The following is a 26,556-nucleotide window of genomic DNA, read 5'->3' on the forward strand; positions in this document are numbered from 1 at the left end:
GCCCCGGATGCCTGGTTCCATTTCTGTTACTAACTCCCGGAGCCTGGTTCTTTTCTGTTACTAACTCCCGGAGCTGGTTCCCTAAAGGTAGACTGGTGAATATAGCAGTCTAAAGGTAGACTGGTGAATATAGCAGCCTAAAGGTAGACTGGGGAATATAGCAGTCTAAAGTAATGGCCTGTGTGTGCGTGTGTCTGTCTCCCAGAACCAGCTGTCTAAAGCACGGGAAGGAAAGGAACTAAAGGAGGGCAAGAAGAAGGTTCTGGTGAAGAGGAAGCCGCAGCTGGAGGTGACGAAGGAGAGGGAGGACGAGTGTTTCAGCTGTGGGGACGGAGGACAGATCGTGTCCTGTAAGAAGCCAGGATGTCCCAAGGTCTACCACGCAGACTGTCTCAACCTGGCCAAGAGACCTGCAGGTGAGTGAAGGGGTGAGAAACCACCTCCCCCATGAAGGCTCTTTGACACAAAATGGCTGTTATATTATGTGTGATTATGAATGGGACTTGCCCTTGTCTGTAGATTCTTTTGTCCRTAGAATTCATCAGCAAGGGATTTGGACATGAGGGGGGGGGTAACTTCCCACTGGGCACACAGCATAATTTCAACATGAATAATTGGATAATATTTGGTTGAGATGTTGGATCAATGAGATTACAACCGACTGTATATTCACCCACTCAAAAAGATAGCCAAAAGTTAGTTGAATTTCCTATTTAGTATTTGGTATTTTATTAGGATCCCCATTAGCTGTTGCAAAAGCAGCAGCTACTCTTCCTGGGGTCCACACCAAACATGAAACATGACATAACACAGAACAGGAACAGCTCAAGGACAGAATGACATACATTTCAAACTATCACTATGCTTTCAACCATCTAAAAGTACAATCGATTTCCAATGGYAAAACWATGTCTGGTTTTTGGTTGAGTTGTCACCCAAATGTCTATCATTGCACTTTSAACCATTTAAAAGCCCAGAAAAGTTCAAATGTCAGATATGTTGTTTKTTTATACAACAGATTATTGTGTTATCACTGTGCTTCATCTAATAGCACAACCAAATGACCTGGATTACAGTTAAGATTGCATTAAAAGTACATAGTGCAGTGACCAATGCTTTTTGAGATTTTGGTCAGTTTACTACAGGTATTGTGACAATCTCCACAGACCTGCGATGACCTATGCATGCTACCTGGGACATGCACACTTTATATGATTACATAAGAAGATATTAGTTACAGTAACCTTCAAATGTGGCCATGAATGTGTTACTCATTTTAAAGTAGAATTTTTTATTTGTTTTACATTAACCTTAAAGAGATTCTCTGGTACTTTAGACTACTTTTTAGCCAGTAGTTTTTGAAAGTAGCGTCGACGATCACGAAAGTGGTCCCCCAAAAAATTGCYTACTATGTTTCAAATGTGCAGATATGTGCTCCATGTCGTTGTTCTCTCGCTCTACTGTATGTGGGTCTCGCTATCTGTCACTCCAATGGCGAGGGGCTGGAGATAATTGGCTGATACTCTAATTGCTAGGGGGCTGGCRCATGTGAGGGTAAATGTAGGGAAAATGGCGCTGCATAGGTTCCAGAAAACAGTTACTTTCAAGCTAGGGATTTCGTGGCTAATTAATAGATTATGCGTGTATGAACTACACATTGACACATCCAGCCCAAAGTGTGAGGTTTAAAAAATACTTACCGGAGCATGTCTTTAACTTTAGGCTATACTGTGTTACAAAAGTAGGCCTAATATTAAATTGTGTTTGGTTGTCAACGCAACCAAATATCACCATTTGAAGGAGATTTATCTTCTGCTTGGAATYTTCCATCTGACTTAATCCCATTCCTTAACTTTTATTTTTGATTGAATTGGAGACTTGAATCCAACATATAATTTGTTTACTTGTCGACAAGTTAATAGGCTATTTATTGTATTTCAAAAATTATATTGAAATGTGTTTGGTTGTCAACGCATCCAAATATCAACATTTGAAGGAGATTTATCTTCTGCTTGGATAGTTCTATCTGTGCCACTGACTTAGTCTGGTTTAATTCTTTAATTTAAATTTTCGGTTGAGATGGAGATCGGAATCCAACATTTCAACTGTTAATTTGTAGACAAACTGGATTTACAGCCAGACTAAGTCAGTGGCACAGATGGAAGAATCTAAGCAGAAGATACAGTGCAATTGGAAATTATTTAGACCCCTTTGAGTTTTTCCACATTTCGTGACGTTACAGCCTTATTCTAAAATGTATTAAATAAATAGAAATCCTCAATCTACACACAATACCCCATAATGACAAAGCAAAAACAGGGCAAAGTATTACAAATAAAAAACTGTTATCACATCTCAATAAGTATTTAGACCCTTCTGCAGATCCTCTCAAGCTCAGCCTGTATTTGGGGAGTTTCTCCGGTTCTTCTCTGCAGATCCTCTCAAGCTCAGCCTCGAGTCTTCTTGGGTATGATGCTACAAGCTTGGCACACCTGTATTTGGGGAGTTTCTCCCATTCTTCTCTGCAGATCCTCTCCAGCTCAGCTCGTGTCTTCTTGGGTATGAATGCTTACAGCTTGGCACACCTGTATTTGGGGAGTTTCTCCATTGCTTCTCTGCAGATCCTCTCTAAGCTCGCCTCGAGTCTTCTTGGGTATGATGCTACAAGCTGTGGCACACCTGTCATTTGGGGAGTTTCTCCCATTTCTTCTCTGCAGATCCTCTCAAGCTCAGCGTCGAGTCTTCTTGAGTTGATGCTACAAGCTTGGCACACTGTATTGGGGAGTTTCTCCGGTTCTTCCCTGCAGATCTTCCTCAAGCTCAGGCCTCGAGTCTTCCTTGGGTATGATGCTACAAGCTTGGCACCTCCTGTATTTGGGGAGTTTCTCCCATTCTCTCTGCAAGATCCTCTCAAGCTCAAGCCCTCGAGTCTTCTTGGGTATGAGCTACAAGCTTGGCACACCTGTAATTTGGGGAGTTTCTCCGGTTCTTCCCTGGCAATCCTCTCAAGCTCAGCCTCGAGTCTTCTTGGGTTACGATGCTACAAGCTTGGCACACCGGTATTGGGGAGTTTCTCCCATCTTCTCTGCAGATCCTCTCAAGCTCAGCCTCGAGTCTTCTTGGGTATGATGCTACAAGCTTGGCACACCTGTATTTGGGGAGTTTCTCCGGTTCTTCCTGCAGATCCTCTCAAGCTCAGCCTCGAGTCTTCTTGGGTATGAGTGCTACAAGCTTGGGCCCTGTATTTGGGGAGTTTCTCCCATTCTGTCTCTGCTGAGCCTCTCAAGCTGTGTCAGGTTGGATGGAGGAGCGACGCTGACAGCTATTTTCAGGTCCTCAAGAGATGTTCGATCGTTTCAAGTCCGGGCTCTGGCTGGCCCACTCAAGGACATTCAGAGAATTGTTCCGACGCCACTCCGGCATTGTCTTAGCTGTGTGCTTAGAGTCGTTATCCTGTTGGAAGGTGAACCTTCCGCCCAGTCTGAAGTCATGAGGCGCTCTGGAGCAGGTATTCATCAAGGATCTCTCTGTACTTTGCTCATCAGTTCATCTTCCCTCGATCCTGACTAGCTCCCAGTCGCTGCCGCTGAAAAACATACCCACAGACTGATGCTGCCACCACCATGCTTCACTGTAAGGATGGTGCCAGGTTTCCTGCAGACGTGACACTTGGCATTCAGGATAAAGGGTTCAATCTTGTTTCATCAGATCAGAAGAATCTTGTTTCAATGGTCCTGAGAGTCATTTAGGTGCCTTTTGGGAAACTCCAAGCGGGCTGTCATGTGCCTTTTACTGAGGAGTGGCTTCCGTCTGGCCACTCTACCATAAAGGCCTGATTGGTGTAGTGTTGCAGAGAAAGAGTTCTACCATCTCCACAGAGGAACTCTGGAGCTCTGTCACAGTGACCATCGGGCTCTTGGTCACCTCCCTAACCAAGGCCCTTCTCCCCTGATTGCTTAGTTTGGCCGGCGGCCAGGTCTAGGAAGAGTCTTGGTGGTTCCAAACTTCTTCCAATTAAGAATGATGGAGGCCACTGTGTTTTTGGGGACCTTCAATGCTGCAGACATTTTTTGGTACCCTTCCCCAGATCTGTGCCTCGACACAATCCTGTCTCGGAGCTCTACGGACAGTTCCTTCAACCTCATGGCTTGGTTATGGCTCTGACATGCACTGTCAACTGTGGGGCCTTATATGGACAGGTAAGTGCCTTTCCAAATCATGTACAATCAATTGAATTTACCACAGGTGGACTCCAATCAAGTTGTAAAAACATCTCAAGGATGATCAATGGAAACAGGATGCACCTGAGCTCAATTTCGAGTCTCATAGCAAAGGGTCTGAATACGTATGTAAATAAGGTATTTCCTTTTAATTTGTTTTATACAGTTGCTAAATATAAAAACTGTTTTTGCTTTGTCGTTATAGGGTATTGTGTGTAGATTAATTTAATAAATTGTAGAATAAGTCTGTAATATTTTCCCGAATGCTGTACATCTCCTTCAAATGTTGATATTTGGTTGCATTGACAACCAAACACAATTCATCATCACTAAATATCATTAAATATTAAATCAACCAGGGCTTGAAACGCTATGCCTTTTTATATTGTCTATTTTTAGTTGAATCCTTGGTTGAATTTAAACCATATCTATTGATGACTTCCCTAATGCTATATAGGCCTAAATAGTATCATTGAGGATATAGTGATAAATAATGGTCACATTTKATTTGCTCTGTTAAACCTACCGTTTGGAATGACTTCAATAGCAACAGTGAATCTATTTTGTTTTTAAGTGGAGATATTTCTAAGATCATTCTCACGATAGCACATTGGTAATAGTCAGTGWCAAACAGCATAGCTGGGTTTGGTTAAAACCCTGGATGAGAGACCAAAGGGTAGCTGTAGATAAAACAATTCTCCAGTAGGAGGTGCTGCCGAGCCTATAGGTTTTTTTCTTTGGATAGTTGATATAACGTTGAAGAGCTGACGTTGTTTTAAAGYTACAAATTCAACATATTTTATACAAGGTTTGTCTATGTTGAAATGTGGTTACCATGATGACATAATCCTGTGGATGAAATGTCACCCTGAAAACAACATTTTTCATTGACTACTTTTTTCAAATCCAATTTATTTTCTACGTAGATTCCACGTCACAATACGCTAATAAATTACGCTGAAACAATGTTGATTCAACCAGATTGTGCCCAGGGGGTTAGATTGATTTAGTACATCGGAGAAGGAAAGAAATTGTAGTAGTAATTTTAGCTTTTGTTCAACCCTCAAAGCAGGAGTTTCCTGAAGGAGCGTAAGGATCTGTACTACATGAATGTGTCTGGTGATCTCTGTTGTAGCAATGATTCTGTGTCTGTATTCCAAGGCCGTTGGGAGTGCCCCTGGCACCAGTGTGACATCTGCGGTCATGAGGCAGCCTCCTTCTGTGAGATGTGTCCCAGCTCCTTCTGCACGCAGCACCGTGAGGGCTTGCTCTTCATCTCTAAGATAGACGGGCGGCTCGCCTGCAACGATCACGACCCSTGTGGACCCGAGCCCCTGGAACCAGGGGAGATCAGGGAGTATGTACCTCCTGGAGGCATGCCTCTCCCTCACCTTCTCACCCACCCCCAGGGTCTGGTCCCACCCAGGCCTGGTTCCACCACTGCTGGTTCTATCTCCGCCACAGTTGCCCCAGGCCTGGCCCAGGACTCGCTACTGCCCCCTACKGGGAGCCTGTTCCTCAACACCTCCCAGACCTCCAACACTTTCTCATACGGATCACCTAGCAGTCCCTACATGTCTGATAGTCAAATACTGCACTTCTCCCCTCCTTCTCCCCCCTCCTCCTACAAGGATGAGAAAGAGGAGGAGGATGGAGAGCTGGAAGACGGACAGGTGGATGGGATAGAAGAGGACGCGGAGGAGGACGAAGGAGAGGAAGAAGAGGAGGAGGAGGATGGAGAGGACGAGGAGGAAGAAGAGGCGATGGAGGTATTTGAGGATGAGGAGGAAGAAGATGAGCAGTATGAGGGCGGACTAGGAGAAGAGGAGGAAGGGGGAGATGTGTATGATACCTGGGGGGACTACATGGAGGAGGAGCCAGATGATGAGGGGGAGGTAGAGGGAGAGGAGGAGGAGGAGTGGGGGAGGGTGGAGGARGAAGAGAAATGAACTCCGTTTACATCCCTCCCCCTTGTGTCTTCCATTCCTTCTTAGATCTATCCATCTCTACGAAAATACTGTTTCTCTAACTCTCATCTCACTAGAGTGACATTCAGATGGACAGACAATGAGAGACAGAGAGAGAGAGATTGTCCTGGTGGTACCAAGTGAAATACGAAGCTGCCTTTGTGTTCGTACTGCATAGCCTTCCTATCCCCAGCACAGCACAGCATAGCACAGTGTGGGCTGGACTAACGTTGCGTAAGGGATAGGAAGTGGTGCTAAGGGGCTGGGAGGACTGCTCTGGTCAGCCTCTGGTCCTTCTGTTGATATGTTATTAGTGTCTGGTGCTGTTTTTCTTCCTCTCAGAAAAGTTGTTTACATTTTTGTTCTTGCTTTTTTTTTTACAATTGGAAAACAAAAAAGGATGGGCAACCTCACTCAGCCACACCCTGCCTACACCGGCCATGTTGCAAAATAAATGTACAAATACTTGTTATTCAATAATTTCATCCACACTGCTTACAAACGTCAACTAACCTCTTTGATTCCTAACTCTAAAATAGAACTTGGTTCTATTTGAGACACTCGATGCGCTGTAAGTCCCACATCTCTCATATCCTTTTTGGTTTTCAAGAAGATACAACCCAACATGGTTGCTTGAAAGGAGAAACCTGGAGATATTAATCAAAGATAGCTASGTTTCCCTTTTTATCTGTGGATTATTCGTTGGAATGGAGCGACACACAGCTAAGAATGGGACCACATGCATGGGCTAAAGGCGTCACTACAGACACCCTGGTTCGAATCCAGYCTGTATTACAACCGGCCATGATTGGGAGTCCCGTAGGGCGGCGCACAACTGGCCCAGCATCGTRCGGGTTTGGCCGGTGTAGGCCGTCATTGTAAATAAGAATTTGTTCTTAACTGACTTGCCTGGTTAAATAAAGGTWACATTTTCTTTTTTTTTACAAAATGATCAGGTAAAATAACAACCCAATGTTCATCTCCCAGGACAAACCGCTAACAACAGCTATCTAGCTTATTGTCCATGAATGTTTCATGTGTGTTTCAAKCTGGCCCCAAATGAATATAGTTGGATCACAGTTGGTTTTGTTATTTTAACCTGTGTGTCATGGCGTCTAGTTCGAATAGACAAAATCAACACGCGCGGGGTCGGTGTAGCCATGGTGTTAGATTCAGGAGCTCGACCAGTTATCAAGAATAATCAACGATATGCTCTCAATGATCACTGATTTTAAAAAGCCATAACCAACTACTGGTTTGGACTTATAACATTGTTACAAATCAACCCAATGTTGAAATCTAAAGTGCATCTCTTGCGAACGGTAAAGAAAACCCTTTTTGTCTACTGCAAAAGATTGTTGATAAAACTCTCAAAATCCCTGATTTAAGATCACAGATTGTGTGTTCATTACATTAAGATGTTTATGGCTGGACAAACAGAAACATTCCAAGAGTTCAGAACATCACTCCTGTTAGTTGTGCGCACATCAATGTTTTGACCTTCATTTATGGCTTGTGTTACTGTTCCATCCACAGAATTAGAAGGAAATGAAACACATTCTAGTTCTATGATTCCATCATTAAAGGTCATTCAACAGTCACATCTGGCAGGAGAATGTCTATTGTCTGTTTGGGAGATGACACAATGTATATTGTGAGTGAAAGTGATGTATGTTTGAGTGCACGCACGTGTCTGCTGTTATAGAATCAAGCAATACTAGTCATGTATTAACTCATGGCCTGAAGAACAGTGCTTTTAGACTTTTTAAAGTAGAGTTTTATACCTCTGAATTGAGTGTTGTGGTGCTGTAAACATTTTAACAAAAAKCCCTTAGTATAGACTCTTCATCGTCTGGCTGGAAGGCTGGTTGCTTACATCACTAAAAGTCAGTTAACTGAAGAGCCAAGCAGAATGTCTCATGTTCTCTGTCATAACTAATGTTGATTCATCGGGCAGCTTTTCCAACAGGGTGGTTTATTCATCACTCTGAAGCTGTGAAGTGCCATGAAACATCTGTACATTTTAGAAAGGTTGTTCTGTTCATAACTTTTGTGTAATGTTCTGCTGTATATGTTCTGCATTCAAACATGTAGCAGCACACTTCCAACGCACAAAACACACGGGTCCATTCTGTTTGGTTGCTGGTTATGTTAAATTCCATGAAATAACAATCCTTCCCATGAGTCTCATCCAACGTTTTTGAAATGAGAACACTTTGCTACATTTTCATGAATTCTAGAATTGGTTAAATTGATGTTTAGAATTAGAATGTCAACTATGAGAATCACTGGACAATTGGCCTTATATCTAATATTCAGCCTTTTAAAACAATCAATTGGGTCCAACACATATCAACTAAATGAGATAATTATGTACTGAATTCCCAAACAGAAGCACTACCATTTTTACATGGCTTGCCCATCAATGTGTCAACAACAAATCTTTCTGCCTCACCCTTGACATCCGGGGCAGATAAATAGATGTTATTTTTTTTGTTGGCCAGTTTTGTATTTCTCAAACCAATATTATCTTTTTTTCTAATGTTTTTCTTTTTTTTTCTTCCGTTGTGTGTTTTGTGATGATGTTTATGCCAACAGGTCTACTTCGAAGAGTTCTCTGGCCCCTCCTGTTTTTTTTAGAGAGCTGAAACACAACCGTAGATTTTCTGAAAAAACGGGGGACATGTTTATTGATGCCATGTAGAGAAGACTCATGAACTGAACTGTACTGTACTCCTTTGTGTATAATAAATATTATAAGTAAAGTTTTACAATAGAAAATGTTGTTCTTGTCATTTTTTTAAATCACTCACCAGTTGTCCACTTTTGGAAGAATATTTACTGATTAACTTATTTTACAATGATTATGAAATTAATCAAAGGACACGTGTCATAAACGTTCCACTCGGTGGCGAACAAGTCATGGTCATACAACTGGCTCAGCGCAACGATGATAGATATACTGACAAGATGCATATCTCTCCGCACTAACAATGGGAGTCGTTGTCCACGAAGCGACAGGACATGCTGTCTAGCTCCCGCCTATCCTTTCTTTGTATTGGTGGAAACATGTCATTGTAATGCATATTTTAGTATTCGATTAAGGTTGTTGACATCAACCGCCTATATTCAATGGGGAGATATGCTATGCTACTATAGCCTCATATCATGAATATGTATAGGCATCTGGGGACAACGCCGATATAACGTATTTTTTTCTCAAAGTTGCCGGGATGTCACGTGTTCTACTTATATCGGTACAATTGTAACAACTTAAAAAATACGAAACTTATATTCGATCAAATAAACCTCACGTAGTAGTAAATAAGGCATTCATTTTTTTGTTGACCAAATTCGACCTCAGTACAAAAACTTCTTCCTTGGTCGGCGAAAAAACGCCGATTTTCGGCCGTGGGCCTCTTTTCCTCTTCCTCGCTGCCAGTACACGACGTCACTTCCTGGTTTGTGAAATGGCGACGTTRATGTTGTAAACACAAGTCGAAAGCCACGATTCCAGTCTACGTCTCTAAACGTATCTAATTTTGGTGATCCTGTCAAGGTAAGCGAAACATGCATTTAATCAGAGTGAGTTGTATGGTCTATTTTTGTCAGACCTTCGTCGCTTACTTGAATTATGCATAGGGATGCACCAKAGTTAGCTAACCAGCCTGCCAGCGTGTTGAAAACGTTTGTTTTTGTCAATAACTTAAAGCCAGCTAGCTACACCATCAGCCACATATCCCTACAGAAATATGCAGCATTTTATGAAAGCCACGTATTCGTTTAATAGTAGCTAAGTGACTGATCCAGCTTTGTGTCGTGTGCACTCCCAGCCAGTGACCCCATCACCGTAATCATGCCGGAGGAAGAAGAGGCAGCGACGGCTGCGACCAGCGCCGATGGGGTGGTGGGTCTGGAAGAACCCAAGAAGATGACCAGAGAGGATTGGAGGAAGAAGAAGGAGTTAGAGGAACAGAGAAAACTGGGAAATGCTCCTGCTGAGGTAGATGAAGAGGGAAAGTAAGTAAAATTAGCTGGACCAGTTCACATCAGAGTGGGGCGGGCAGACAGCCAGAGGAATAATTCAATGCATGCAAGCAACCTGTGACAAGATGTTTGCCCAGAACTGGACCTCATAGTCTCTCTGTCTGTTTCTATATAAAGAGTTAAAATCCTCCATGTTTTCCAGTCCTTTGGGCTAGCTAGTCACATCATTCCACACAGAAGAAGCCAGTGGGCCAGTGAGTTCTCCTTTTGTGGAAGCATAGTGTGCTGACTAATTGTTCTTCCTCTTGTTTCCAGGGACATCAACCCTCACATTCCCCAGTACATCTCCTCAGTGCCCTGGTACATCGACCCCTCTAAGAGACCCACCTTAAAGCACCAGAGGCCCCAGGAGGAGAGGCAACAACAGTTCTCCTCCATCGAGGAGTGGTACAGGAGAGGGGTGCAAGAGGTGAGCAGATTCAGTGTTGTAATTCAGCTGTCTTCCATTGTAAAGCCTTAACTACAATAAATACTGTTGTGCATGTAACAATTACAGCCACGAGCTGAGTTAAGGCATAATTCAGTTGTCTTCCGTTCTAAATCCTTAAATGTATGCCTGACCCCTGTATCTCTCTGTAGAAAGCCATCAGCACCAAGTTCAGAAAGGGAGCTTGTGATAACTGCGGTGCTATGACACACAAGAAGAAGGACTGCTTGGAGGTGCTTACTACATTTAGTTTTATTGGCTGCAACCCAAGTGGCATCCTATTGCCTTTTTAAAAGTAGTGTGCTATATAGGGAATAGGGTGCTGTTTGGATGTAGCCAGAGTATTATGTGCTTGMTTTGGAATCAATGATGATGCTCCACATCTGACTAACTGACTATCTACCTATCCATATATCTATCCATTCATCCATCCCTACCCTTACCCCTTTTCAGCGGCCCAGAAAGGTGGGGGCAAAGTTCACAGGTAACGGCATGGCCCCCGACGAACACAGCCAGATCTCTCTGGATCTGGACTACGATGGGAAGAGGGACCGCTGGAACGGCTACGACCCTGAGGATCACATGCGTATTGTGGAGGAGTACGCCAAAGTAGACCAGGCCAAACAAACACTGAAATCTCAGAAACTCCATGAGGAGTTGGCTTCAGGYAAACTCACGGACCAAGCAGTAAGCCATCAGATTTTCTCACATAGCTGTGTTGAATACCACTGATTATTCTACACACTAAATATGTTGCAGAAGACTGCAAATACTGCATTAAATATTGGTCATTGGCACATTATCCAAAATGAAATAACATTTTGGTTGATTGGTTAATATCAATCTAGTAGGTAAATGCATGCTATGTGCTTGTCAGTTTTCTGCTGGTGTGTGTTGATATACTCTTCTCTGTTTCCTGTAGAGCTCCTCAAGAAAGTGGGATGATGGCGAACGCACACAGGAGCAAAACAGTGAGGATGAGGATGAAGATAAGTACGCTGATGACATCGACATGCCGGGACAGAACTTTGACTCCAAGAGACGAATCACAGTCAGAAACCTGCGTATCAGAGAAGACATCGCTAAGGTGAGTCCAGTCATAAATGTTGAAGGTGTTTTGTGAGCCATGCTACATTGGGCATCTCAATCGGTTCTTCCCCTCATCACCCATAGAAGTTACACATTTGTAATTGTGACAAGTTTTGATGAAGAAGTATTTGTTAACTTATGCGTTTGTGTACTTTGCGCCCCGTAGTACTTGAGAAATCTGGATCCAGACTCTGCTTACTACGACCCCAAGACTCGAGCCATGAGAGAGAACCCCTACCAGAACACTGGCATGGTTCCTGAAGAGTAGGTTACGGTTCCTTTAACTATAGTGCTGAGCGACTAACCAACATGTAGGTTATTTTTTCAGTTTAAAAGAAATTGACAAAAGTTGGTTAAACTATTTGAATACCATTTAGTTCTTTTTGTGTGTGTGTGTGTGTGTGTGTCAATGCGATGATGACTTGGAATGAAATAATAAAGTCTTAAAATAAAATGTAATATACACAACAACTCTGGTTGCTCCCGAGTGGCGCAGCGGTCTAAGGCACTGCATCTCAGTGCTAGAGGCGTCACTACAGACACCCTGGTTCGATTCCAGGCTGTATCACAACCGGCCGTGATTGGGAGTCCCATAGGGCGGGGCACAATTGGCCCAGCGTCGTTAGGGTTTGGCTGGAGTAGGCCGTCGTTGTAAATAAGAATTWGTTTTTAACTGACTAGTTGCCTAGTTAAATAAAGGTTTACTAAAATATTAAAGTTTTTTATTTATTTATGTGAGTAAATGATGGTTAAATAAGTGATAAGCAGTAATGAGCAGTCACTACCATCAGGGGACTTTATTCTGTGTTGTTACAGCATTAAACCCACATAATGCATAGTGCATTTAATGTGAGAAATGAAAAGCCGGGATTATTGTATAATAATCWAAACCGAACCGACCTTAACGCACTAATCTCTCAGCACTATTTCGCTAATGACCCCCCCATGAGAAAAACCCCTATCAGAACACCGGTATGGTGTCTGAACAAAGGGTTACTATTCCTTTAACTAACAGTCTAACTTCATGTCATGAATCTCTAATTACATATCATGAGTCTTAAACCACGTGTTATGATTTTGTAATTACATGTTCCAAATCACTAAATACGTGTCATGAATGCTGAAGTGAAAATGCTTATCTTTTCTTTCACTGTGTCTTTTGGATGTGTCTGAAAGAATGCTTTGTCGTCACTGAGAGATCTCCTAACTGTCTTCCTAAATGTCTGTGTCGTGTTTATTTGGCAGTGTGGGGTTCGCAGGAGACAACTTTGTACGTTACTCTGGAGACACCGTCACCATGGCACAGACACAGCGTGAGTCACACAGTCTCTCTTTCCTGCCAACAACCCAACGAGGTTTTCTCTGAGTTTCTAAATACAGAGACCCAACATCGCAAGACGTCCTAATTCTTCCTAAATTGTTAATTTTCTCGATTTCTAAAGGCACAACATAGGCTTGAGCCAATGTCTTAAAGGGATYCTTCCCGAATTTTGGCAATTAAMCCTTTTATCTACTTCCCCAGAGTCAGATGAACTTYRTGGTACCATTTTTTATTATCTGTGTCCAGTATGAAGGAAGTCTAGAGGTAGTTTCGAGAGCCAATGTTAACTAGCGTCATGCTAGCTGTTCCCGTAGACATCCAGTCATTGAGCTAACGCTAGTTAGCAACTTCAAACTGCACGTATAGACAAAAATGGTATCCACACGTTCATCTGACTCTATGGAAGTAGATAAAGGGATTCATTGCACAAATCCAGAATTATCCCTTTAAGTAACTGAACATGTTTTTAATCCAACCTCGTCAAAGTGAAAAACGGACACATTTTCATTTTTGTCAAAAATGAAGTTATATCGAGGTATTTCTATTGGACAACCAGTTTCAGTCTCATTTTGGAATGAGATGTTCGACGAGCAGGTGTCCACATACTTTTGGTCATCTAGTGTATCTTCATATTAAACCATATATTTGTTCATATTTTCTCTYTCTCCCAGGAGATTTCCCCACTTCTTATTTATTAGGCTCATAAAATGGTATCCATAGAGAGACCATCCTAATGCCAATATTCTTCATAGTTAGTCTAGCAAAGGGATTGTATGGAACTAAACATACTTCCTCCCCTCTCATCTCCTCCCCACTCATCTCCTCCATCTCTCCAGTCTTTGCGTGGGAGGCCTATGATAAGGGCTCTGAGGTGCACCTCCAGGCCGACCCCACCAAGCTGGAGCTGCTGCACCAGTCCTTCAAGGTCAAGAAGGAGGATTTCAAGGACAAACAGAAGGAGACTATCCTGGATAAGGTACAGAATAAATGCACTGCACTCCATCCTTACCAGCCTCATTTTCAATGTAGAMAAACTGCGTGCAGAAAGTTGTGAAGCCCATAAAAGTGTCATCYATGTAATGAACYWGATTTCAAATCCTACTGTCCATTTTTGATACAAAGTACTCCTTTAACTGGGAAATGTACAAATATTGAATTTCAATTCCAAAGATGAAATGTTTTTACAATTCCAATTCAAACWGTCCAAACAAGTCTAATTCAATTCTATAACTTAAAGATAGTTGTAATTCAAATTGAATTCAATGTAAATTATTCATTTTGAGTGAATTAAAATTGTAATTTCAAATTAAATTGMAATTGACCCCATCCCTGTCATACATTAGTTAATGATATAACTGTTTCATTCTTGTTTGTTTGTTGATGGTCCCATTGAATGACTGTTACTCCTGTGTGTTCTGACTGTTACTCCTGTGTGTTCTGACTGCTACTCCTGTGTGTTCTGTGTGTGTCTCAGTACGGGGGTGAGGAGCACCTGGACGCCCCCCCCAGAGAGCTGCTGCTGGCCCAGACTGAGGACTACGTGGAGTACAGTCGTCACGGTGCCGTGCTGAAAGGACAGGAGAAGGCTGTGGCACGCTCCAAATACGAAGAGGACGTACTCATCCAGAACCACGCGGTGAGGCGTCCAGAACCGATTAACCCCGTAGAGATGAGCACAGTCAGAATGGTCTCCGGTTAGACAGGAACCTTTTGGAGTGTTCTTGAACAGCCCCCTTGTGGAGYAGCACAAGTGCTGGTGTTTTTACAATTACTTTGTCAGACAATAACAATTAGAGTGTTATGTGTTCAAGAACTGTGCCAACTAAAAAAGAGTAAAGGACAGTATTAAGGTAGCATCTATTCAGATGTGCATATGTAACAGTATAGCTTCCATCCCTCTCCTCGCCCCTACCTGGGCTCGAACCAGGGACCCTCTGCACACATKAACAACTGACACCCACGAAGCATCGTTACCCATCGCTCCACAAAAGCCGCGGCCCTTGCAGAGAAAGGGGAACAACTACTTCAACGTCTCAGAGCGAGTGATGTCACCGATTGAAACGCTATTAGCGCGCACCACCGCTAACTAGTTAGCCATTTCACATCGGTTACACATACTTACAGAGGTTTCTGGGTTTTTGCTTTGCAGTGTATCTGGGGGTCGTACTGGAGAGAAGGCTGCTGGGGCTTCAAGTGCTGCCACTCCATGGTCAAACAGAGCTACTGCACCGGAGAGGCTGGCATCAAAACTACAGTCAGTATTCTGCTAATCATCTGTCATGTTTGAGCCTTGGGTAATGTGATTTCCGTAGTCAATTATAGACACTGAAGTTTTTTTCCCGATGAGATGATTGACAGGTATCTCCCCCTATAGAGCTCCTCGGCCTGTGTTCCGTTTGAGGAGGGACTTGAGCAGGAGGAAGAGGAGGAGCCTAGGACTCTACTGGAGATGCACAGAGAGAAACTTAAAGAGAAGAAGAAGAAGAAGCAGAAGAAGCAGAAGAAGAAGAAGCACGGCTCAGACAGCAGCGACTCTGAGGAAGATGAGGAGAAGAAGAAACAGAAACTGAACAAGGTGAACTTTGACTTCTTTGCTTTGATGTTCATGTGCATGCCTGTGTGTTTATGTACATGTCAGTCCCCTTTGCCTATGTGTGTACTACTACCTGACTATATCTCACCCCCCTACCTCCCTCTCTCATCCTCCTACCTCCCCTTACCCCCTACCTTCCTCTCTCCCCAGGCCCTGGCTGCAGAGGACGTGCGTCTGAAGCAGGTAGAGGAGATGATGAAAGTGGATGAGAGGAAGAGGAAGTACAACAGCCTGCAGGAGATCAAGGAGCCCACGGAGGAGGAGATGGAGGCCTTCAGGATGAAACGCTCCAGGGAAGACGACCCCATGGCCAACTTCCTGGAGCTGGGCCAGTGATAAGAGGGATAGTGACAACCCCATACTCTACGCTCGCCCCCACCTACAGTATACCCTCTACCATCTCCTCCCACCCCTTGTACCCCTTCTCCTCCCACCCCTACCCCCTGTACCCGTCTCCTCCCACCCCTACCCCCTGTACCCGTCTCCTCCCACCCCTGCACCCTGTACCCGTCTCCTCCCACCCCTGCACCCTGTACCCGTCTCCTCCCACCCCTGCACCCTGTACCCGTCTCCTCCCACCCCTGCACCCTGTACCCGTCTCCTCCCACCCCTGCACCCTGTACCCCCCCCCCCCCCCCCCCACCCCACCCCCTTCTCCCCCAAATCCCTTCCCTCCTCTCCTACCCCTACCCTCTCCTCCTACCTCTACCCTATCCTCTCCTATACTCCTACCCTCTCCTATACCCCTCTCATCCTACCTCTACCCTCTCCTCCTATCACACTCTGGAACCCAACCCCCTGTTCTTTGCTTAATGTTCTTACTCTTCAAGATCATGGTTGTCTTTTTATTATTAAGTCTATCAATGTGGTAGAATGTTATTTTCTTTCATATTTGTACATTTAGAATGGATTTTGAACTTTCAAATGACCATTTATCCAATAAAAAGCATGATTTCCCTTGGTTCTCTTTTACCGGTATGAAACACTAGCACAGGATACCGCGCGGTGAAATACCGTTTCCCATTCATTTCAATGGAAGGAAAGCGGAGAGGGCGGTGCGAAGTTGGCGAAAAAAATACAACTTTTACCGACTTTATGCAAATCACGACCAATCATATCGAGTGGTTCCCATGATGAATTTGAAGCTATGCGACCCAAGGCTGGAGACTTTCTTCAGGGAAGATGGCTGACAAAAATACTAGGATGGAAGCAAATGTAAGTGATAACGTCATAACGAATCGAATCGTCATAACGAATCGTACAAAAAAAATGTACAGTTGACAAGAATATGTTAGTTAATGTAGAGACAAACGATTATGCATATTTTTTTATCATAAAGTTAATTTACGAAAATCGCGATTTAGTAAGCTAGCTGACTAGCTAACATTAGCCAGTTAGCCAGCTAGCTTTATGGGTGTTGTGACATGGAAATAAAATTGTAATTGTAATTCTGGTTGTTTGTTTTAGGGACTCCTGAAACAACCAGCAAACCAGGCTGTCGTCTTGTGAAACAGTGGATGTAAAGAATCTAGCTAGCTAAAGAATTTACTGCAAATTCAATGTACAATTCTGTAAGCTTGCTTTGCTAATATTTGCCTTGCAATGCAGATAGATGAAATAACGTAGCTAGCTAGCTACAGTCGTGGCCAAAATTTGAGAATGACACAAATATTAATTTCCACAACGTTTGCTGCTTCAGTGTCTTTATATATTTTTGTCAGATGTTACTATGGAATACTGAAGTATAATTACAAGCATTTCATAAGTGTCAAAGGCTTTTATTGACAATTACATGAAGTTGATGCWAAGAGTCAATATTTGCAGTGTTGACCCTTCTTTTCAAGACCTCTGCAATCCGCTCTGGCATGCTGCCAATTAACTTCTGGGCCACATCCTGACTGACGGCAGCCCATTCTTGCATAATCAATGCTTGGAGTTTGTCAGAATTTGTGGGGTTTTGTTTGTCCACCCGCCTCTTGAGGATTGACCACAAGTTCTCAATGGGATTKAGGTCTGGGGAGTTTCCTGGCCATGGACCCAAAATATCGATGTTTTATTCCCAGAGGCACTTAGTTATCACTTTTGCCTTATGTCAAGGTGCTCCATCATGCTGGAAAAGGCATTGTTCATCACCAAACTGTTCCTGGATGATTGGGAGAAGTTGCTCTCGGAGGATGTATTGGTACCATTCTTTATTCAAGGCTGTGTTCTTGGGCAAAATTCTGAGTGAGCCCACTCCCTTGGCTGAGAAGCAACCCCACACATGAATGGTCTCAGGATGCTTTACTGTTGGCATGACACAGGACTGATGGTAGCGCTCAACTTGTCTTCTCCGGACAAGCTTTTTTCCGGATGCCCCAAACAATCGGAAAGGGGATTCATCAGAGAAAATGACTTCAGCAGTCCAATCCCTGTACCTTTTGCAGAATATCAGTCTGTCCCTGATGTTTTTCCTGGAGAGAAGTGGCTTCTTTGCTGCCCTCCTTGACACCAGGCCATCCTCCAAAAGTCTTTGCCTCACTGTGCGTGCAGATGCACTCACACCTGCCTGCTGCCATTCCTGAGCAAGCTCTGTACTGGTGGTGCCCCGATCCCGCAGCTGAATCAACTTTAGGAGACGGTCCTGGCGTTTGCTGGACTTTCTTGGGCGCCCTGAAGCCTTCTTCACAACAATTGAACCGCTCTTCTTGAAGTTCTTGATAAACCGATAAATGGTTGATTTAGGTGCAATCTTACTGGCAGCAATATGTGCCTGTGAAGCCCTTTTTGTGCAAAGCAATGATGACGGCACGTGTTTCCTTACAGGTAACCATGGTTGACAGAGGAAGAACAATGATTCCAAGCACCACCCTCCTTTTGAAGCTTCCAGTCTGTTATTCAAACTCAATCAGCATGACAGAGTGATCTCCAGCCTTGTCCTCATCAACACTAACACCTGTGTTAACGAGAGAATCACTGACATGATGTCAGCTGGTCCTTTTGTGGCAGGGCTGAAATGCAATGGAAATGTTTTGGGGGGATTTAGTTCATTTGCATGGCAAAGAGGGACTTTGCAATTAATTGCAATTCATCTGATCACTCTTCATAACATTCTGGAGTATATGCAAATTGCCATCATACAAACTGAGGCAGCAGACTTTGTGAAAATTAATATTTGTGTCATTCTCAAAACTTTTGGCCACGACTGTATGTTCTTGCTTATTGTGCAGTGGAGGATAAAAAATACCTGTATGCCTATGGATGTGTAGCTAGCTATCTAGCCGATCTGTGTATGGACCCAAACGTTTTGTATACGTTATTAGTTAAGAACCTAGCAATGATCCTCAGCTATCATAGCCAGTTGTATCAACTTCAAAACAGTCTGAATGACATTAATGAAGCCTATGGATTGAGTAGAATATAATATAACTTTGTGCCAAGGATGCAAGTCGTATATACATCTAGTTATTACCTCGCGTGAGATCCCCACATTGTAGCCTGTACATTTAATATATTCACTGATCATGTACTCTACCTTGGCAAAGGTAAGGTATGAAAGACAGATTATTTTTCAGTCATATCCAATACCAGGAGAATCACATTCCAGTCTTTGTATGATGCTGTGTCTGCATGTATTTATTACAATTATACACTTCAATAGTGTATGTCAACCATTGATGTCCTGGGATATCAATGGTTACACATTGTAACTATGCATTAGACTAGAAACCTGATTTAACTACTTAAAGGCTGATTTGTAAATCTCATATATGGAAATATAATTGAAAACTGTACACTACACTTCCTATGCATCATGTAAATACTCTAAAACTGGTTCATCTCTATCTAATGCCCTTCATCTGATCAACAGGATAGGTGTAGTATTAAATCAAATGAGACTTAATTTCAACCAGTAGAGAATGTAAAAAGCTTTATTGAAAGTACATTATCCACGGGTTATAAATACATGAATTACAAATATAATTGTAATATTATAAATACAAGTTGAATCTGTACTTCAATGCACATCTGTTGTGCATTATAAAAACAGGAAGAAATGTGGCGAGAGGTGTAACAGACAGAAAGGGAAAGAGGTATGAACTTAGGAGCAGGGAAGGCAGCATATGATTAATGAACCAGTGCAACTAAAAATATTTTCTCAGTTCATCACAATTACATAATAGTGTCTCTAGTCAGCCCGAAGGTTATCTTAAGAGCGGGTGAGGTGGCGATGATGGGAATGGGGGTTGGCATCCTCTCTCACATCAAAACATATCTGCAGACGAGAGACGGATGGAGAGAGAGAGAGCATGTTTAAGCCCTGTTTTTATTTTTTATTCTAACATTGTTAGTCATCATAATCATCAGGAGGTGAAATGCAAAACTGACCTTGTATCATTAACTCTCGGACTACTGCATCTCTATCTGTATTTCAATGTAAAGGATCTCTTTAATAATACTTCCTGTTGACCCGACCATGTGACCTCTCACCTCTGATCATGCTGTGCCCTCTATGTAGCCAGTCCTAATGCCTCAGGGGTTCACCGACACTGCTGATATAACCCTAGAGGATTTAGGGAGAAGAGGAGAGAGGGATGAAGTGAAGGAGAGAGACTTGTTGAGAAGATAAGGTAGTTTAAGAGACAGTGTTCAACAGCAATCTGTGTGTGTGTGGCCTCATCTGGTGTCCACACCACACCAAGTGACTGCAGAGTACTTTATGCTGAAGAACATGAACGGACACACGAGGACAAACAATATAGCGTAGTTATAGATTTAATGAAGTGTCTTACTATTCTCCATGGTTGGCCCTCTTGCCTATTCTTTGAAGGTAGAAGGAGCCACAGTTATACACCTGAGCCTGCTTACTGCACAACACAATCCATCAATCAGATTGATACATGAGTGTGTAGGTGTGAGTTATAGGGTCTCTAATTGTCCTACATTTTATTCAATATGGGTGATTTAAAATYGCCTGTTTTGGTTTTGTACAGACATCACACCCTTACCTAAACAGCACCCTCACCTGAGAAGTAGAAATCAAAGGGACAGAAACTGTGAATTGAATAACTGTAGTTGACATAGTTAAGTAAATGGAAGAATACTCTTATTGCAATGTGAATGAATCTTAAAAAGAGCCTTTGGTTGTGCATAGTGTAGTCTATGGTGTTGCCAGGGAACAGCGCCCTCTTCGAAGAAGTAGGAGGGGAAGATCTCCCGCACACGGATTGCCTCTTGCTGCGTTGTTGGACCCCATCCTTGAAACATCCTGCAGAGCAGCAGACTGATATTTAATTCACTTAGTTAAAGCCATCTATACAGTATGTGAAGTTTGCTAGATAGCTAGCTAGCCAACTAGCTATCACATTTAGCAGCTCATTTGAGTTAGCCTGCACTGTAGGTAGTTAGATAATAATACATCATTGTTTTACATTTTCGAAATGGATTGACTTACTTGAATAGGTTCTCCTAGGCATGTGGACAACTGGAAACAGGGCAYCAAAGTTTGTTTGTCACCAGAGCGTTTTAGAGGATATTACTATTGAACTATGTACCCATTTAATAACCAAACCTTCATACAAACTTGCTATGCTGAATTCTTGACACAARCGAARATGCTGCCAGCACGCCCACAAGCGAGTCACAATGGGCGGCCTAAGCCGCACGTGGCAACTTTACTGCCTATCTAGTGTACATTCACCGTTAGTGACAATTGGTGGAATAAATAATTTTATATTATTCCCATTCTGTTTGTGAATTATTTTATCTCATACGCACTGAAAAATGTAATATATCACTGAAAGTATAGGTGATGTAAGTGCTGTGTAAAGAAAATAAATTGGCTAACACTTTTAGTACCTAAGAAGTGCCAAGCACTGCAGACAAATAGTTGCGGCAAAAATACTTCACTTGGCCAATGTCTGGTATGGGTTTGTGCTTGTCTCATCAGTGGAACCTGCAACAGGACGTGGGAGAGAGAAACAGACAGGGGAGAGACAACAGGCACGTGGGGGAGAGACACAACAGGACAGGGGGAGAGACAACAGGACGTGGGGAGAGACACAAAGGACAGGGGGAGGGACAACAGGACAGGGGGAGAGAGACAACAGGACAGGGGGAGAGAGACAACAGGACAGGGGGAGAGAGACAACAGGACAGGGGAGAGGAAAGACGGACAGGGAGAGAGACAACAGGACAGGGGGAGAGACAACAGGACAGGGGGAGAGAGACAACAGGACAGGAGAGGAGACACAACAAGGACAGGGGGAGAGAGACAACAGGACAGGGGGAGAGACAACAGGACAGGGGGAGAGAGACACCTCTACATGCATCATCTTCGATCTTCTGATTCACAAACCACAATGTCATTGTTCAATGGTCCCCATCTCTGGAATAGTTATACATTAGCTGTTTCTTTGCATGCCAATTAGTTTGAGGGCTTAATCACAATTTATAAGTGTGTTTATTTAGTTGACATTGTGGTTTTATTCTGTGAAGCATTGCCAACACAGTGCTTCACCCTCTTCTTCCAGCGGGGAGAATTTGATGGGTTTTCTCTGGTTCTTGTGTCTGGACACATCTGGTAATCCTCAGAGTTTTCCTTGGGCCGCCTTGTATGATGTTTGTTTTCAGATTTCTCATGTTATGGTGATAACCTGAGAAGTTGACGTATAGCGTCTATCAAAACATCCCCTAGCAATTTGGCCCCTTGCACAACTGTCCAAAGCTGTCAATCAATCACCAGCCTAGGGAATCAAGTGTCAGATTACATTTCACACAATAACCGGTGAGAGAAAATCCTCAAAACCAATACATTCAACTTTCATCTTAGACTTTGCTTTATTTATATACATTACAAGGATTGTCAGAGGGAAATTTTGCTGGGTTGGTTGAAACTAATTACCTCATGGTGAAAGTATTTGTTGCAAGAGAGAGAGAACTATTTGCTGAAACAGGGTGGATGTTCATGTTTTGCATTTGGGTTAAAATACACACAGGATTTCTTGCCAGTGCTGCACTTCAGAGATGGTATTTCGACCTGACATTTGAGTATTATGTAGGCGGTAAGGTTGTGCTTTCCGTTCTGTGGAACTGAAAGTTGGGCAACCATAAAAATGCTGCTGTTTATCAAGTTGACCTCTTCAGTGGTGAGTAGCCTACATGTTTCTATTTTTCTATTCCTTCATTATGTTCCCTAACAATGTCATAATGTGTGAGAGATGTTCCCTAACGATGTCATAATGTGTGAGAGATGATCCCTAACGATGTCATAATGTGTGAGAGATGATCCCTAATATGTCATAATGTGTGAGAGATGTTCCCTAACGAATGTCCCCTAACGATGTCCATAATGTGGGAAATGTTCCTTAACGATGTCATAATGTGTGGGAGATGATCCCTAACGATGTCATAATGTGGGAGAGATGTTCCCTAACGATGTCCCCTAACGATGTCATAATGTGGAGAAATGTTCCTTAACGATGTCATAATGTGTGGGAGATGATCCCTAACGATGTCATAATGGTGGGAGATGATCCTAACGATGTCATAATGTGGGAGAGATGTTCCCTAACGATGTCATAATGTGTGAGAGATGTTCCCTAACGATGTCCCCTAACGATGGCATAATGGTCAGAGATGATCCCTAACAATGTCATAATGTGTGAGAGATGATCCCTAACGATGTCATAATGTGTGAGAGATGTTCCCTAACGATGTCATAATGTGTGAGAGATGATCCCTAACGATGTCATAATGTGTGAGAGATGATCCCTAACTATGTCATAATGTGTGAGAGATGTTCCCTAACGATGTCATAATGTGGAGAAATGTTCCTTAACGATGTCATAATGTGTGGGAGATGATCCCTAACGATGTCATAATGTTGGGAGAGATGTTCCCTAACGATGTCCCCTAACGATGTCATAATGTGGGAGAAATTTCCTTAACGATGTCATAATGTGTGGGAGATGATCCCTAACGATGTCATAATGTGTGAGAGATGTCCCTAACGATGTCATATGTTTGAGAGATGTTCCCTAACGATGTCCCCTAACGATGGCATAATGTGTCAGATATGATCCCTAACAATGTCATAATGTGTGGGAGATGATCCCTAACGATGTCATAATGTGTGGGAGATGATCCCTAACGATGTCAATGTGGGAGAGATGTTCCCTAACGATGTCATAATGTGTGAGAGATGCCCTAACGATGTCCCCTAACGATGGCTAATGTGCAGAGATGATCCCTAACAAGTTCATAATGTGTGAGAGATGATCCCCTAACGATGTCATAATGTGTGAGAGATGTTCCCTAACGATGTCATAATGTGTAGAGATGATCCCTAACGATGTCATAATGTGTGAGAGATGATCCCTAACTATGTCATAATGTGTGAGAGATGTTCCCTAACGATGTCATAATGTGGGAGAAATGTTCCTTAACGATGTCATAATGTGTGGGAGATGATCCCTAACGATGTCATAATGTGGGAGAGATGTTCCCTAACGATGTCCCCAACGATGTCATAATGTGGGAGAAATGTTCCTTAACGATGTCATAAGTGTGGGAGATGATCCCTAACGATGTCATAATGTGTGAGAGATGTTCCCTAACGATGTCATAATGTTTGAGAGATGTTCCCTAACGATGTCCCCTAACGATGGCAAATGTGTCAGATATGATCCCTAACAATGTCATAATGTGTGAGAGATGACCCTAACGATGTCATAATGTGTGAGAGATGTTCCCATAACGATGTCCCCTAACGATGTCCCCTAACGATGTCCCCTAACGATGTCATAATGTGGAGGAAATGTTCCCTAACGATGCATAATGGTGGGAGATGATCCCTAACGATGGCATACTGTGTGGGAGATGCATCCCTAACGATGTCATAATGTGTTGGGAGATTGATCCCTAACTATGAGAGATGTTCCCTAACTGTGTTGAGAAGAGTTCCCTAACGATGTCATAATGTGTGAGAGATGTTCCCTAACGATGTCCCCTAACGATGTCATAATGTGTGAGAGATGTTACCTAACGACGTCATAATGTGTGAGAGATGTTACCTAACGATGTCATAATGTGTGAGAGATATAGAGAAACTCTCCAATACGCACAGCACTTTGTTTTGTAGTTGAACGGCAATGATATTCAATTACAATGAAGACATTGCTAACATACTTTGTTGTTCAACTGTTTTTTTCAGCAAGGTTTACTCTGTGTTTTGGTTTGTAGACATCACATTATGCATGTCAATTAACATCAAATTCTCGTAAAACTGACCATCCTCGACTTCGGCAATGTCATTTTCAAAATAGCCTCCAACACTCTACTCAACAAGTTGGATGCAGTCTATCACAGTGCCATCCATTTTGTCACCAAAGCCCCACATTGTTAAAGGAATTTAATTCCTAAATGTTTATCAACCAATTCAATTAAAACACTCTGCCCATACATATGAATTTGTAAGATACTTATCAGCATTAAATGGACAGAAACCWGTCTCAAAATCAATCAATCAATAGCGTTTATTCTCGAGAGTACTGATCATAGTACAATTTACATCAGGTTATATAATAAAGATGACGTCATAGGTTTTAAAATGTCCTTCCTCCTCTCGGATACAATGGTAGTACAGTTAGCGTTCTCACATTACTGTCTGCCACCTGTTAAACAAATCTTGCAAACCAACCCAAGGTGTCACCCCTCCCTGCGGTAGAGACAGAATTTCCTTGTAAGGAAACACATCATTCCACGCCTGTCTTGAAGATAACTCCATTCTTTCTAACAAGGAACACATTATATCAGCATTATGTATTCAAGGATTCACATCCATACAGTAAACATAGTTAGTATTTCGTTTAGTTTATGTATTCTAAGTCAAATGTATACATATTTAGTCATTTATCACAATAAAGCACCTGTAACACTACATACTACCCCCACTGCAACCTGTACGCTCTTCGTTGACTGGCCCTTCGCTTCATACTCGTCGCCACTGGCTCCAGGTCATCTACAAGTTCCTGCTGCTAGGTAAAGCCCCGCCTTATCTCCGCTCACTGGTCACCCTATAGCAGACCACCCACCGTAGCACGCCGCTCCAGCAGTGATATCTCACTGGTCACCCCCAAAGCCAATTCTTACTTGGGCCGCCTCTCTCTTCCAGTTCTCTGCTGCCAATGACTGGAAACAGCTGGAGACTCTTACCTCCCTCACTAGCTTTAAGCACAAGCTGTAGAGCAGCTCACAGATCACTGCACCTGTCATAGCCCATCTGTAAATAGCCCATCCAATTACCTCATCCCCATATGTGTATTGGTAGAATCTTCTGCACATTTCTACCATTCCAGTGTTTAATTGCAATATTGTAATTACTTCCGCCATGGGCCTATTATTCTTACCTCCCTTATCCTACCTCATTTGCACATTACATTTACATTTACATTTAAGTCATTTAGCAGACGCTCTTATCCAGAGCGACTTACAAATTGGAAAGTTCATACATATTCATCCTGGTCCCCCCGTGGGAATGAACCCACAACCCTGGCGTTGCAAGCGCCATGCTCTACCAACTGAGCCACACGGGACCACAATGCCTTATTATAGACTTTTATATTGTAATTGGACTGTATGTTTGATTATTCCATTGTGTAACTCTGTGTGTGGTTGTAGGTGTCGAAGCGCTTGTGTTTATCTTGGCCAGGTCGCAGTTTGCAAATGAGAACTGTGTTCTCGAACTAGCCTACCTGGTTAAATAAAGGTGATATATAAAATATAAATAAACTAAGATCTCTCACACATTTTAACCACGTTAGGGAACATCTTCACACATATCATGCTACGTTGGTGGGAACATCTCTCACACAAGTGTATGCGGCATCTGTTGGAAACTTATTGCTCGACAC

The 26,556-nt window shown here is 42.8% G+C and overlaps 2 protein-coding genes and 2 long non-coding RNA genes across 4 annotated transcripts in view; 3 read left to right on the plus strand and 1 right to left on the minus strand.

The window, feature by feature from the left end:
* LOC111965589 (histone-lysine N-methyltransferase, H3 lysine-36 specific-like) overlaps positions 1 to 8,968 on the plus strand; it is a 64,246-nt gene extending 55,278 nt beyond the window's left edge. Inside the window, 2 exon segments of the mRNA XM_070444131.1 lie at positions 172 to 416; positions 5,382 to 8,968. Of these exon segments, the coding sequence (XP_070300232.1) occupies positions 172 to 416; positions 5,382 to 6,169 (1,033 nt within the window). The 3' untranslated portion in view covers positions 6,170 to 8,968.
* A 664-nt stretch (positions 8,969 to 9,632) lies between these two features.
* slu7 (SLU7 homolog, splicing factor) lies at positions 9,633 to 16,219 on the plus strand. The gene is made up of 13 exons (XM_023990445.3): positions 9,633 to 9,746; positions 10,021 to 10,207; positions 10,490 to 10,643; positions 10,814 to 10,894; positions 11,115 to 11,348; positions 11,584 to 11,748; positions 11,917 to 12,014; positions 12,996 to 13,063; positions 13,908 to 14,047; positions 14,546 to 14,707; positions 15,221 to 15,325; positions 15,446 to 15,646; positions 15,815 to 16,219. The coding sequence occupies exons 2-13, from the start codon at positions 10,044 to 10,046 to the stop codon at positions 15,998 to 16,000; spliced, it is 1,758 nt and encodes a 585-aa protein (XP_023846213.1). The 5' UTR covers positions 9,633 to 9,746; positions 10,021 to 10,043; the 3' UTR covers positions 16,001 to 16,219.
* A 568-nt stretch (positions 16,220 to 16,787) lies between these two features.
* LOC139027985 (uncharacterized) lies at positions 16,788 to 21,380 on the plus strand. The gene is made up of 2 exons (XR_011480118.1): positions 16,788 to 16,879; positions 17,132 to 21,380. It is a non-coding gene; the product is annotated as an uncharacterized lncRNA (long non-coding RNA).
* Positions 19,831 to 21,617, minus strand: LOC139027984 (uncharacterized). The gene is made up of 3 exons (XR_011480117.1): positions 21,099 to 21,617; positions 20,135 to 20,912; positions 19,831 to 19,919 (listed from the first exon to the last, which is right to left on the minus strand). It is a non-coding gene; the product is annotated as an uncharacterized lncRNA (long non-coding RNA).
* Positions 21,618 to 26,556: the final 4,939 nt, after the last annotated feature.

Source organism: Salvelinus sp. IW2-2015, linkage group LG6.2, assembly GCF_002910315.2.
Source record: "Salvelinus sp. IW2-2015 linkage group LG6.2, ASM291031v2, whole genome shotgun sequence".
NCBI classification, from domain to species: domain Eukaryota; kingdom Metazoa; phylum Chordata; class Actinopteri; order Salmoniformes; family Salmonidae; genus Salvelinus; species Salvelinus sp. IW2-2015.